Source organism: Patella vulgata, chromosome 5 (genome assembly GCF_932274485.2).
Source record: "Patella vulgata chromosome 5, xgPatVulg1.2, whole genome shotgun sequence".
Classification (NCBI taxonomy): Eukaryota; Metazoa; Mollusca; class Gastropoda; family Patellidae; genus Patella; species Patella vulgata.
This window is the reverse complement of record NC_065883.2, coordinates 12,947,074-12,961,235: the sequence shown is the minus strand read 5'-3', so window position 1 is coordinate 12,961,235 and position 14,162 is coordinate 12,947,074. Positions and strand designations below refer to the sequence as shown.

Below are 14,162 nucleotides of genomic sequence, written 5' to 3'. Positions count from 1 at the left end.
ATGAACCGAAACTACTGCCCACTAGACCGCCCGAGTCCCAGAACTAGTAAACATACCTTAAATATTTCAGAGCTGTTCACAAGGGAGCTGTGGCTTTGGGCGGTAAAAGAGAGAGAGAGAGAAATGGGGTTTAACGTCCACTAGACACAAACTAGGTCAGTTCGGGACTAACATATGGTTTAATTTTATTTCAATAATTCGCTTGCGCATAGGGGTCTTTAGCAGTGGGAGGAAACCGGAGGACCCGGAGAAAACCCACGAGGTTGGACAGGCGACCCTACTCCTTGTCACGTACAACCAGGGATTCGAAACCACGCCAGTCGACTCAATGACGGACTTTATGATACAGCGCGCGCTAACCATTCGGCCATCCAACCCCCCTTGGGTGGTAAAAGGGTTAATAATATATTAACTGACAAATAGAAAATAGAAAAAGTTTACCAAGTATTGATCGAGCTGACACAACCCGTGATGGATCACCAACTGATTAAAGTCTGACAAGTTAAGATGGACTAAAAAATATATGGTAAAATGAACTTCACTGGTTTGCACGTCTGTCTGCAACAATGACAGAAGGTCAATTTTAAGGTCATTCGTCTATCAATTAAAATAGCGAGAGACCCCAGGACAGCACCATCATCATCATCAATAATCTCCAATCCCCGTGTTCCAACTATAGATCGTTTCCACTAATTCCTAGATGTTCAATTTCATTTTCCAATATGGTGGAATTTTACCGTCTGGCGATTTCAATCATGAATGATTCAGGTCCAGATTTTGAATGGTGTTTATTCTTCAGGAAGTAAGTGGAAGGATACAACCCACACAGTTTATTTATATTAAATAGATTTAAAGACCCCCTCTAGACTTGAGCCTATTGATTTGTATACATTGGTTCAGATTTTTATTTGTTCTATCGAAGTTCCTTTCAGAAATTGAATGGAATGGTATTTAACGTCTGGTCAACTCGAATCATCTCGATTTTCTTCCATCTATTTTTCATTTCAACATCTAGAATCAAACCAATTAGTATAATTAGTAGATAATGCTTGATATTCCATTGAACAGGTCTTCATAAATGATAAAAAGACCGAAATTGCAAGAGAACCAGTGTCGTTTATAAAGCTGCAGAATGTTTGCGTTTTTTTTTAACATTTCTAATTTTTCACTGTTAAACCCGTTAAGCATGACGTTTTTAAAACGTTAACTACCCCTATTGTGTATTTGTGACGAAGAACTATGTACTATGTTCTAAGAATAGATTGGAGAAAATACCTCCAAGGCGTTATATTTCGCCCTACACACAGTGAGTGGCAGTTGTCAAGGACGTTATATAACGACCTACGCACTTAACGGGTTAAATCCACACTAAAATGTACTCAAATTGAATATTGAACATTTACTTAAGAAGACAACACCAAAATATTAACAGTGGATAATCTCTCTGTTTGGAGTCAATCAGATTAAAGGTGAAATGAAATGAAATGGGGTTTAACGTCCTATTGTTCTGCTCCGACTAGGCTAATGAAGATGGGCATACGCTATGCAGTGGGCTATGGGGGGGAATTTTGCTCGGACAGCTGTGCTACAGCCTACTCTTCCAACTGCCAAGGGATCTTTTACATGCTATGCCAATGTGTACACGGGACCTCGATTTTTCGTATCATCCGAACGACTAGACAGCTGTCCTTGTCAGGCTCTCCATCCCGCAACACTGACAGGGGGAAATGGATAAAAACTGAGGACCATTAAATGATTTTACCCAAGATTTATATACACAGCGAGTACAAAGTCTAATTCAGACTGATCTGAAAGTATTCAAGGTTTCACAGTCTAGGATTTTCAGTATATAATATCAGTTCAAGAAATTAACTTGAAATAGAGTTTGAACAAATTGTCTAATTCTTGTACCTTTCTCTAAATAAATGAGTCTTCAATTATGATTTGAAAGTAGTCAAGATACAACAGTTACAGATTTTTAGAAAAACTAAGGTTTCAAGAAACAGACAAGGAAAGGAGTCTGAACATATATTTGTTTAGAATATACGAGATTTGAGTTTGATATATAAATAGACTTAAATCTGTTCACTTCAACACGTACCTAATGTAAAGAATAAAAAAAAATTAAAATACCTTTCATTCTTATCCAGATATCCTCCATTTTAACAGATCTCTGTCTCGAGATAAAAAGTTTGAACAAATAATTAACAACTGTTTTAGTGCATTCATTGGGTGCGTGTCAATCAGCAGTGCTTGGTCGTTTAAGTGTTAAGTGAGTATTTCCGACCTATAATGTTCTATAGACCAGTCATTAACACAGCATCTAGTCAAACATGGTACAAATACCAACAACAAATATCGATGGAAAAACACAAATTTCACAATTCTTCTTCAATTAATATTTGTACCATGCGTGTGTGAAATATCTTTATATAATGTCCCCCGTTCCCCAAGGTGATATTGCTCGATAAATTTTCATACCCGTTCGATTTAACACAGCATCTAGTTAAAGATAGTACAGATACCAACAACAAATTTTAAAAATGCAAATTCAAACATCACAATTCTTCTTCAATTAATATTCGTACCATGCGTGTGTGAAATATCTTTATATAATATAATGTCCCCTGTTCCCTTCGGTGATATTGCTCGATCAATTTTCATACCCTTTCGATTTAACACAGCATCTAGTTAAAGATGATACCAACAACAAATTTTAAAAACACATATTCAAATATCACAATTCTTCTGCAATTAATATTCATACCTCGCGTGTGAAATACCTTTATTTAACGTCCCCCTTTCCACAAGGTGATATCACTTGACAAGTTAGCAGTTTAAACATTATATATTTTTTTTCTATTCCAATGATTTTAAAATATATATAATCAACCAACGTATCATAAAAATAATACAACCATTTAAAATTTGAAACCAATTCATTTTTTTGTACTTTAGTTTTTCAATAGATGGAAAAGTCGAACACAAAATTTATATAGGTCAAACTCTTTTTCTATATTCTCCATCATAGGTCCAGATGGTACAAAAACCGTTCAAGATTATCTACTTTACCTTTTTTTGCAGTCCAATAATACAACATAAAGAAACTAGTTATTCAAACTCAAACCTTCATTTTGTGACCCCTTTTTAAAAGGTCCTAACATTTGATTTAAGAGTTCTTGACAAGTCTGTATTCAAATGTTGTCATCAACTAACCATATATAGTATACCCTCCATTGAAAGAGTTCATAGACTTTTTCTCACAATTAATAATACTCCAGTAATTTAAAATAAAAAAAACAACAAATCTCCTTTTTCTTAAAAATAATATGATCTGACCTTTTCGTTCTGAGCTCTCGACCCTTACTGAAGTTTTTAACAAGTATCAATGAAGCATGGTGGCTGAAATCTAGATCAAATAGACCCCCCCTTTTTTATATCCCCTATTATATATTTATTATTCATGAGTGACCGATATCTTTACAATTGTTACACGACAGTCAACCAACCCCAACGATCTCGTGAAATAATAACAGTAGCTTGTGCGGGGAGGGTTTATTATTACATAGGAAAAACTAGTCCATGCTATAAACATTATTACATTTTATACATCCAAAATAGATAAGCAATAATCTGCTAGAAAGGAGAGAGGGCACTTATCATTCCATTGGGAAAACAAGTCTGTGTTTCATGATATATACAATAAAAAACATTAATTCAATATTCTAAACTAGCATCATTTTATTACATTTTAGATATCAAAAATACATAAGCAATAACCTGCTAGAAAGGGGAGAGGGCATTTATTATTCCATAGGAAAAACCAGTCCGTGCTTCAGTTCTATTTCATGATCTAAACAATAATACACTACATTCAAGAGTCTAACCTAGCACTGTTGTATTAAATTTTATACACACAAAATACACAAGCAATAAGCCCCTGGAAATAAAGGCTGAATATCTACTTATTGATAAGCAAAAGGGATCTCAAATTTCATGGCCTAAACATCCTGTCTTGGTATTGATTTTAAAAGGTCACATAAGGATACTAGACTGTCGGTCAGAATAATTATAAATTTACTTGACCATCTCGGATGACCACTCGACAACTATAAGTGACATTACAAGAAGCTGGTAGCCAAATAACTGCCACCATCAATGGGTTTTACATCTATTATTAAGTTTCCTATATAAGAGGATATGGTGGTGAGTGTTTTTACTTGGCTACTGTATCAACATTCACACCTTAATATCATTTTATACATCTTTATACCTTCACATTACCTAGCTAACATCCCCTCTCTCTATTAAACAAGATCACCTATCAGCAATCTTATTTAATCTATTCAATACAAAACAATGTAGATTCCTCAAATGGGAAGTGGTAGCAGGTGTTCTAGAAAGTGTGCATAGACTACATCGGACACTGCACTCACCTTTACACCATCACGTTACCGAGCTAACATACCTGTCGCTCTATATCAAAAGATCACATCTCAATGGTCTTTTTTTAATCCATTCAATACAAAACAATGAGGATTCCTCAAATGTCAAGTGGTATCTGGTGTTCTAGAAAGTGTGCATACACTGCATCATGTACAGCACTCATCTTTACACCTTACACCTTATGTTGCTAACCTACCCTCTATCTTATTTAATCCATTCCATACAAAACTATGTGGATTCCTCAAATGAGAAGTGGTATCAGATGTTCTAGAAAGTGTGCATAGACTACATCTGACACTGCACTTACCACTGCTTGTTTGTCGTCCATGGTAAAAGCAGAATGAAAATATGTGATATGACGTGTTCTAAAATGAGTAAAGTACTGTTGTATTTGAAAATATCCATAAAACATTGATAAAAGACAAAGGTGTCCTGGACAAAATGACATAGATTGTGCTTTACAAAGATTGATTTTGTGCCTGATAATGTAGGTAACAGAAGCCTTATTTCCTGGCTTCTTACTTACAATGCACGTATTGGAATGAAGATTTTTTTCGGATAATCATGAGCGCACATAACTCATTCAGTCATACAGGACAGATTTGTACATGATGCACTCGTGTAATTAGATTTGCTAAATCTTGTAGTAGCATGTACGATCAACATAATTAACAAATAAAATTAACAACAAACCCTCTGCGTAAATATTAACCAATTAAATACTTTAAAATAATATTATCTATAACCAGACGTAAAATCTATAATACAGAAAAATGGCAACTTTTAATTTAATTTTATCATATCTCTTGGCTATAACTGTATTAAAATAAGTTCATTGAATTAATCGAAAAGCAGAAAGTAAAAACACCTGGTACCACTTAAACCTGCAGTTTATTTTTCAGTTGTTCCCACTTGATATATTGTATCTAGGGATGTGTATTTAAATGTACTGCCGAAAGCTGTGCTGTATTATTTGTTCTGTCTGTATACTGTTGTGCAGTTTTCCACCATTAAAAGTGTAAAAGGGGACAGAAACAGAACCATACATTGCTAAAGGATTTTTCATGTTCACTATCTGACCTCATATTTTCATGATATTTAAAGGATAGATATGTTCCCCATTAGCCTCTAAAGCAATACACAAACTCAACTCAACCCCACTCATGAAATGGGGTTTAACATCCTACTGTTCTGCTCCGAACTGGGCTAAAGAACACGGGCATACGCAATACAGTGTGCTATGAGGTAATTTTGCCCGGACAGCGGCACTACTGCCTACTCTTATATCGAATTCCAACTGTCAAGGGATCTTTTACGTGCACGCCAATGTTTATGGCATCAAAAATGATGCTGTCTACATTTTACTGTGCAGTTTTCCATCAGAAATACAAGAGCAACAAATTAAATGAGCCATACCAACACACTAACAAGATGAATATAATCAGTAATTATCCAACCACTGTCTTCATACATCTAAAATCAATATTCAAGTGCACCGTCTGCCGAGGAGATTATCAATACATCGATGCATAAAAGCCTGGCTTTAGCATCGAGACAGACTACCTTTTAATGGCTGTATATTGGGGATAACAAATTTGATCAATGTTCGTGTTCTGTGATTATAGAATATTTGTATGAAAATAACTGGTATTATGTAACAAATTCAATAATAACGGGTAGTAACAACATTTTCTTGGATTAAATTGTCAATAAGCATATATTTTAATGTTATATCATATTTTTCGGAATAAAAAGGATTTTTCCCCATAGGTTTTTTTCCTGATTTACTTAAACACCATGTTTGTTTTCAAGAAGGATATAGGTTATGTCATGTCATTTCTTCGTACATAACCAAGTTTTGTTTGAACCTTTAGTCTGTAAAAGTTATTATCTGACTTTGTGAAAACTTTAGTCCATAAAAATTCTAATTTGACTTAATATCGTACAGTATCCTTTCCTTCACATATAGAACGTCAACACATCAAGAAGCCAATGACCGTGTATTTTTATTGCGATTACAAAAAGTTTTTTAATTCATAAGAAACAACTGTACAAAATGGCCGACTAAGAGACAGATCAGCAAATGTTAATCTCCTTAAAAAATCTAATCTCACGACAGAACATCCAATCAAATTTTCCTTCTATGTCAATGCCAGTTTTTTCCTGCAATTCTCTGTTGGTCACGCCAACCATTAACCTCTTTCTGACTTCGGTTCTACACAAGTAATTATCCAGTAACTATGTCGACTTCCAGTTTAACACTGTATTAAGACAAATCTGACATTTTTTGTTTTTTCTCTGTTTATTCCAAGATATTTTCAGAAATGTTTCTTGCATAAAATCTTAAAGATACATTATGGAAGATGAGATGAAGAGCTGCCAGTTCTAATAAAAATAGTTAACAACTAGATAATATAAAGGTGATATGCTGAAAATTTCAGTCAAATTGCTCACCTATGAACCAAATTACAAGCGATTGAAATTTAGACCTAGACTCAATCATCATTACTTAAGTCGGTACGATAAAAAACGTAGTCTCGGTTATCAATTTTTGGATTTAATCATGAATGAGCGCTGAGCAGCAGAGCGGATTCAAATCCAATGAAAATCCGACACATGAGATGACATCGAGAGTTGATTATGGTCTGGATAAGTTAATTAATATCTAATTAATGTCTAATTAATAATTTAGATAAGATTTCAGGCCTAAAGAAAGACCTGCAATCAGCAGATTTAGCTCTTGCATAATGTATGTTTATTGAATTTTACAAAACTCCACATTTCTTAAATACAATGTTTGAAAACTCTGATACTTGAATTCGTTGGCTACTAAAAACAATGTTTGTTTACAGAAAGTGATATAATAAGAGATTTAAATGGGCATTATTCAAGAATATTGCAAGTGACTGAGCATAATCTGCTAAACTGTTGTTAGATGAGTAAGCAGTATAGCGCCACTGTATTGTCAAAATCTACCTCACAGCACACTTCGATGACCCAAAGGAGCAGAAAAGTAGGATGTTAAACTCCCTCACAGCACACTGCATGTTGTAAAGCTGTCTTTGATGGCCCAAAGGAGCAGAAAAGTAGGACGTTAAAGGCCCTCACAGCACACTGTATGTTGTAAAGCCGTCTTCGCTAGCCCAAAGGAGCAGAAAAGTAGGACGTTAAACCCTATTTCACTTCATTTCATTTAGTTCAGAAAAATAACCAATTTAATCTCATTTCTTTTCACTCCATTTTCTGCGTCAGATTAAGTAACATGTGGGAGTTCAACTGGACAACACAACGATGAGATAAAAAATTTTGTCTGATCTTACAGCTTTTTATAGACGTTGATCAATAACTCTACATGTTTATATCACAATCTATCCAGACGGACTGACAAAACTGTGAAAGGCGGGGGGAAAAATAATCAAATTCAAACTGTTTAGTTGAAAACTATCAATCTGATTAAAACACAGATCCTATTTCGTTTTGTTTTTTTAGTTCAAAATTTCGTTTTAGCTGTCTTCACAAGACCAGGATCTGAAAGAGTTGTTATTTAACCCGCGTTCTGGTTGAAGTGAGGGATTAGCCAATGAAATGGTCTGTTACGGCGAGTTCTTGGCGTGCAATACCGAAACTGTGGGTAAACCACTAGAAACATCAATGCCAATTAATTAATCAATGTCTGATGTCATAGGTTCAAAAGCCGCTTGTATGATCCCTGATGCAACCTTCCACTACAACCGGTAGCCTCCCATTTTGCCTACATCCCATTTCGACTACAGCTTATAACAACAGACTATATAGCCAAAAGAGATTCTTCAATAAAACACACTATTTCACGAAGTCCAGATGATTAATTAAAATATAAGCTATTTTAACAATAACCATTACCTTAATTAAATCTCTTAATCGATGGAACAGTTCAATGCTGATTAGATGGGAGTCAGGATTTTGTGGGTAATAAAATTTGTAGTCAAAATGGGGTGTAGTCGAAATGGGACTTAGTTGAAATGGGAGTGAACCCTACAACCGGTCAGATCTTCATGTAGTGTAGGTCATCGAAAATATAAAAAAAAATCAGATCAATTCAAACTGTTTAGTTGAAAACTATTCAACTAAAGTGGATAACTTGTTAAACATTTTTACTTTCAACTATAACTGTATATGATATGCCATTTAGCTTGCTTCGTCACTTGATTTCAACCCGACTTTACATAAATTAAGAACAAAAAGTTAGACTGATTCACTACAGTCCCTAACCTGAATGTTCATACAATTTAAGCTGTTATAATTGAAGCACAACCAACATCTATTATAAAGAAAATGCCGACATCATTTTGTCTCATGGCATTTTAAAATACTGTGTTACATGGATGCATATTATACTATAGCATGTTCGCAATCATTTAACAGATTCATTTAAATGTCACCTTTACAGTATACATAATAATAATTAACGAGAAAACTAGATAAAATCTATAAAATTAATGAATTGATTACTGCATGTGTGCACCAAGCAATGAACGGATTGAAGAAAACCAGTATTACCAAATTAGAAGATCTATTTCTAGTCAAGTTTTGTACTGGGCAAGCTTAATCTTACAATAGAGAGAGAGAGAGAGAGAGAGAGAAAGGGAGGGAGGTTTAACATCCACTCAACACAATTTTATGGTTCAATTTTATTTCAATAATTTGCTTGCTCGTAGGGGTCTTTAGCAGTGGGAGGAAACCGTAGGACCCAGAGAAAACCCACAAGGTTGGACAACCGGGAAATAAAAATCATGCCAGATGACTCAATGACAGACCTTATGATGCAGCACGCACATGCTAACCATTCAGTAATCCAACCCCCCAACCCCCTAATCTTACAATAAAACAGACACCTCACACCTCATTTTTTTTAGATCAAGTTCATTTGTATTCATTTCAACAAGTCTCTTCCTTCACTCAATCTGATCAACTACTCTACACAAGATCGGCATTGGACAAGAGTAATCTTACAATGATGGGCATTTTAATGAAACAAATACCTTGATTGTATCAATTCTTTCTTCAACAAATCCCAAAGGATCCAAAGAACTAGACTAAATTGTCTCTTAATAAAAACATGGTGATCTATAGATGACAGGGAATAAGGCAATACATGTATATTCCAAGAGAGGTAGAGCCTACTTGTTGAGTTATAGGTCTTCAATAAAATACTGGATTGTGTCAAGTCAGTCCAATATTTTATGTCAAGTTGGCCTCCCGTTTCATGTAAACTGTCTAGTTAGTTTCAACAGCTACACCATTAGGCCAAACAAAAATAGTTTTTAGTTCTTAAGAGCCTTGAGTCACGGAAACTATTTCTTTTTGTTTTAAATCTCAAAAATTAAAAATGTTGAACTAAAAGCCTCTGATAAGATCAAACATTTACATTTTGTTTTCAAAACACATTTTTTTCCTCCTCAAGAAATATTAGGCCCAACAAAATTAATTTGTAGTTCTTCAATGTCTTGTTAAATAAATATCAAAAAATTTTTGTTTTAAATTTTAAAATCTAAAAATGTGGAACTAAAAGCCTAGGGAAGGAGCAAAAAAAGTCCTTTTTGTTTTTTAATTATTTTTTTCCATCAAGAAATATGAAGCAAAAAATTAATAGGCATTCCTGAAAAAAACAGAAGATCAAACTGACGTGGCCTTATTATTAAATCAACTCTTGCAATATGAGATATGGACAGATGAATGGGGCTGAACAATGTGGCAACACAGTGGATACACAATAAAAATAATGACATTTGTGTCTAAATCGTGACAGACTTACCGTGGACTGGAGGTGGATTAACAGAATTTGAATACGGTTCGTTCTTTCCGCCTGTCTGATTCATCATTTCTTGTGGCAGATGAACATCCTGTCGAGACTGCATGAATGTAGTAAAATGTCCGTTGGTTTTTAATTTGGGTCTGTGTGGTGTGAAGATTGAAGGATCTTGTATTCCTCCATTATACTGAGCTTGTGGGTAATCTGAATAATATATACAATATTTCCTTTATTCGTTCGCGTCTGCTGATCATCTTGATACAACACTGAATCAAGTATTGTATGCATGGGCAGGGATTGATTCTCTGATTCATAGAAAGAACGACTGAAAACTGATAATAACTTAAAAAGATTGTTTGGAATTTCATTTTGCAAATCAAGTACGTGAAAGATGCAAAAAAGAGAGAGAGAGAGAGAGAGGGGTTTAAAGTCCACTCAACACAAACTAGGTCATTTTGGGACTAACACATGTTTCAATTTTATTTCAAAATTTGCTTGCACGTAGGGGTCTTTAGTAGTGGGAGGAAACCGGAGTACCCAGAGAAAACCCATGAGGTTGGATAGGCGACCCTACTCCTTGTCACGTACAACCTGGGAATCGAAAAACATGCCAGTTGACTTAATGACAGACATTCTGATACAGCGCGCATGTGCTAACCATTCGGCCATCCAACCTACCAACTTTAAAAATAAAATTTTACAAAGTTTTCAGAAAGGTTATTATTTACATGAACTTGAAGCCCCAAGCTGATATCCGAAAAAATTATTTTCTTTAGTTCTTTTGGGGCAATCATGAATTTTATGCTCAATAACATAAGAGGTTTGTATTTTAAGTCTATTAAAGAGAATGGATGCTTATTGACACTATTTACTGAAGGATACAGCGACGTTTAGTGACCTACGTCTGGCCTCTGTTAAAACCGCAACTAAAAAATGTCCCACAAGGAAAATCTTTAATCAAAAACACAGAACGACAACCACATTCGCTTATCATACTTAAGTAAATCGCCCACATTGCTGTCTAAACCTATACCCAATAGAACTACATTATTATATCTAGGCAAATTTGACATAAGACATATAAATGGACTTTGTCAAGACATCACTGATAGACTGATGCTTTTGGGATGTGTTTTTTTTTGTTGTTGTTTTTTCAAATGTCTTCTGTCAGGACCTCCTAGTCAGGCCAAAGTAATTTAATTTTTAGTTCTTTGGAATTTTGATTGACAAATATCTTCAAGTCTTGTTAACGTCTTGTCTAAAATTTCAAAATTTTGAGAAGAGCAACTATGGTTTTTCTTTGCCTTTTAATTATTTTATTTTCCAAAGAAATAGGAAACAAATTTTTAATAGGTACTCCTGGTGAATAAAAATTCAAATTCACAGAATCTAAGCAGAATATCCTACAAGAAACATATTTGCTCTCAACTTTTCAGCAATATAATTATTCAACAGTTGTTACAGAACACAAAGGAACTAAAAACATCGCTGAATTTTAATTAAAAGGTGCCAGCTTGATATCATGCATGATATACATACTGGTATATAATATGAAACATTGACTGTCTATATATAATATTGAAAAACAACATGTGGGCCATGATCAAGCATGAGATAATCATACAGTATGTAAGATATAATTAATTCTCTAATATTCAAGTGCTGAGATGCTTCCTTTATTTTCATTGATAGTTATTCAGAAATAATAAAATGAAAGATTAATGAAATTTTTAAAAAAAACATAATTATAAAGTAATTTGTAAAATGTATGCCTCCTGCCAAGAATGAGAGAGCATCAGTTATTGCAGGACAATCCGACAAATTTTTATTTTCACAATTCACAGGGTTCTTTAGCAATGGGGAAAAAAACTGAGGAAATTCCACAAGGTTGGGCAAGTCCAAGGATGGGAGGTGCTAATTGCAAGCCGGTTGGGGAGGTTCGGGTGTTTCCGGAGTCCAAAATGGCCGCTTTATACAAATGAAAATTTTAGGGAATACTAATCCTAACCCTAATCCATTTTAGAAGACTGAACTTAGATCCAATTTACCTATTACCCCTCTTAAAAGGGTTAGGGTATGGGTTCGGGTTAGTTATCCCCAAAATACTCATTTATATAAAGCGGCCATTTTGGATTCCAGAAATACCTGAACCTCCCCAACCCGCCCACAATTAGTACCTCCCAAGTACAAGACTGGAATTGAAACAACCATTTGCAAACTTGTTGCTGAAATCAATCTTACTGGATTTCTGATGATTGTCTCTTAAAAGTATTACATAACAATCATGCAGACAGAATTTCATGTATATTTAAACACTTGTAAATTATATATATAAGGAGTAGTCTTACATCGTGTTTTATCCTATTATTATTACTAGAGCAAAACTGTTATACGTCTGAAGGGGGGTAGGGTTGCTGAACGGTTAACGCATGCGTGTTACATCATAAGGTCTGTCATTGAGTCAACTGGCATGGTTTTGATTCCCTGCGTGTACATTGCAAGGGTTGCCTGTCCAATCTCGTGGGTTTTCTCCCGGTTTTCCAGTTTCCTCCCCCACTGCTAAAGACCCTTATGTGCAAGCAAGTTATTGAAATAAAATTGAACCATATGTTAGTCCCGAAATGACCTAGTTTGTGTCAAATGGATGTTAAAGCCAATTTAAAAAAAAAAAAGAAAAGAAAAAAAGTTATCAGTTTGAAGCAGTAAAAGCTACTCTATATAATACACTATGAACAAATCAATTAAAATGTATACTTACTGCACAGTGGACAAATTTCACTGTTAAACATACACATGTAACATCTTTCATGTCCGCAGGCATCAATGAGTTTCCGTTTCTTGCCAGCATCGAATGGCAGACGGCAGGCTGGACATAAATCCACACCTGTTACGTCCATCTTCATATTTCTAACCAGATCCACATCTGTAAATATAAAAAGAAAGGCCCTGTTTAAAACATGGAGATGAGTTTATGAGGTTTGTATCCTGTAGTAGTAATAACAATGGTATACCTGTAGTTTAACACAACTCAAGCGCAATTGAAAGCAGATTTCTGATTGTAGAAAAACAGAACTAATATCTCTCTCGGGAGGCAATATATACAAATGTAACCTATAACAAAAATTTGTTAGTTATTTGAATGTGGTACCAGATGTTCTTGAAAGATGATATTTATAATGTTGGCTAAAGACTGGTACAACAATTTTTTTTTAATTGTCATTTGAACTCCCTAAGTGAGAAGTGGCATGAGGTGTTCTTGAAAAATAAGATGAATACATGTATGTAATGGAAAGCGGATTAACAATTTCCGTCTTAAATTGTAAATCTGATTTCTAGAACACTCGATACCACTTTTCAGATTAGTTCACATGGTTAATAGTTATATGTGTTTTGTCTCTGTTATGAATCTGTTTGAAGAAATCTAATTTTAGAAAACACGGCAAATATCTTTCTACAGATGTAAGAATATCATAAATTCCAGCCATCCATGATGTTAACAGAAATATGATTTTAGGAAACAGCAAAAAGTTCCTTGTAACTCTAAATGCCAGGCATACACATAATATATTAAGAATCTGAGCCCAGGCATACACAAAATATAAGAATCAGAGCAAAGTTAACCCTATAGATATGCTGTCGTACATGTAAATTATTAAGTGAATTAAACATTTCAAACATCTATCTATTATCTAAATTTTACAAATTCATGAAAAAATATTAAATTTTTTTAGACATCTATGTAGTGTTTATACATCAATGAAAAATTATCAGCTCTTTCACACAGTTTATATACAACTACTGGTATCAAAAATTGGTGTCATATATATGTTGTGAAAGAAGATTAAAAATTCCAACTTTCTACCAATATATGGCGTCTTTATAAAAAGTCCAGTCATCATATATGATGTCTATCTTTACATTAATG

The 14,162-nt window shown here is 34.3% G+C and overlaps 1 protein-coding gene across 8 annotated transcripts in view; it reads right to left on the bottom strand.

Annotated features, from left to right (window-relative positions):
• LOC126822216 (protein TANC2) overlaps positions 1 to 14,162 on the bottom strand; it is a 246,533-nt gene that overhangs the window by 38,213 nt on the left and 194,158 nt on the right. For all 8 annotated transcript variants that reach the window (XM_056101390.1, XM_056101389.1, XM_056101387.1 and 5 more), the window contains 2 exons: positions 12,996 to 13,160; positions 10,241 to 10,441 (listed from right to left, as the gene is read on the bottom strand). In XM_056101390.1, coding sequence (XP_055957365.1) covers positions 10,241 to 10,441; positions 12,996 to 13,160 — 366 coding nt within the window. The remainder of the gene's footprint in view (positions 1 to 10,240; positions 10,442 to 12,995; positions 13,161 to 14,162) is intronic.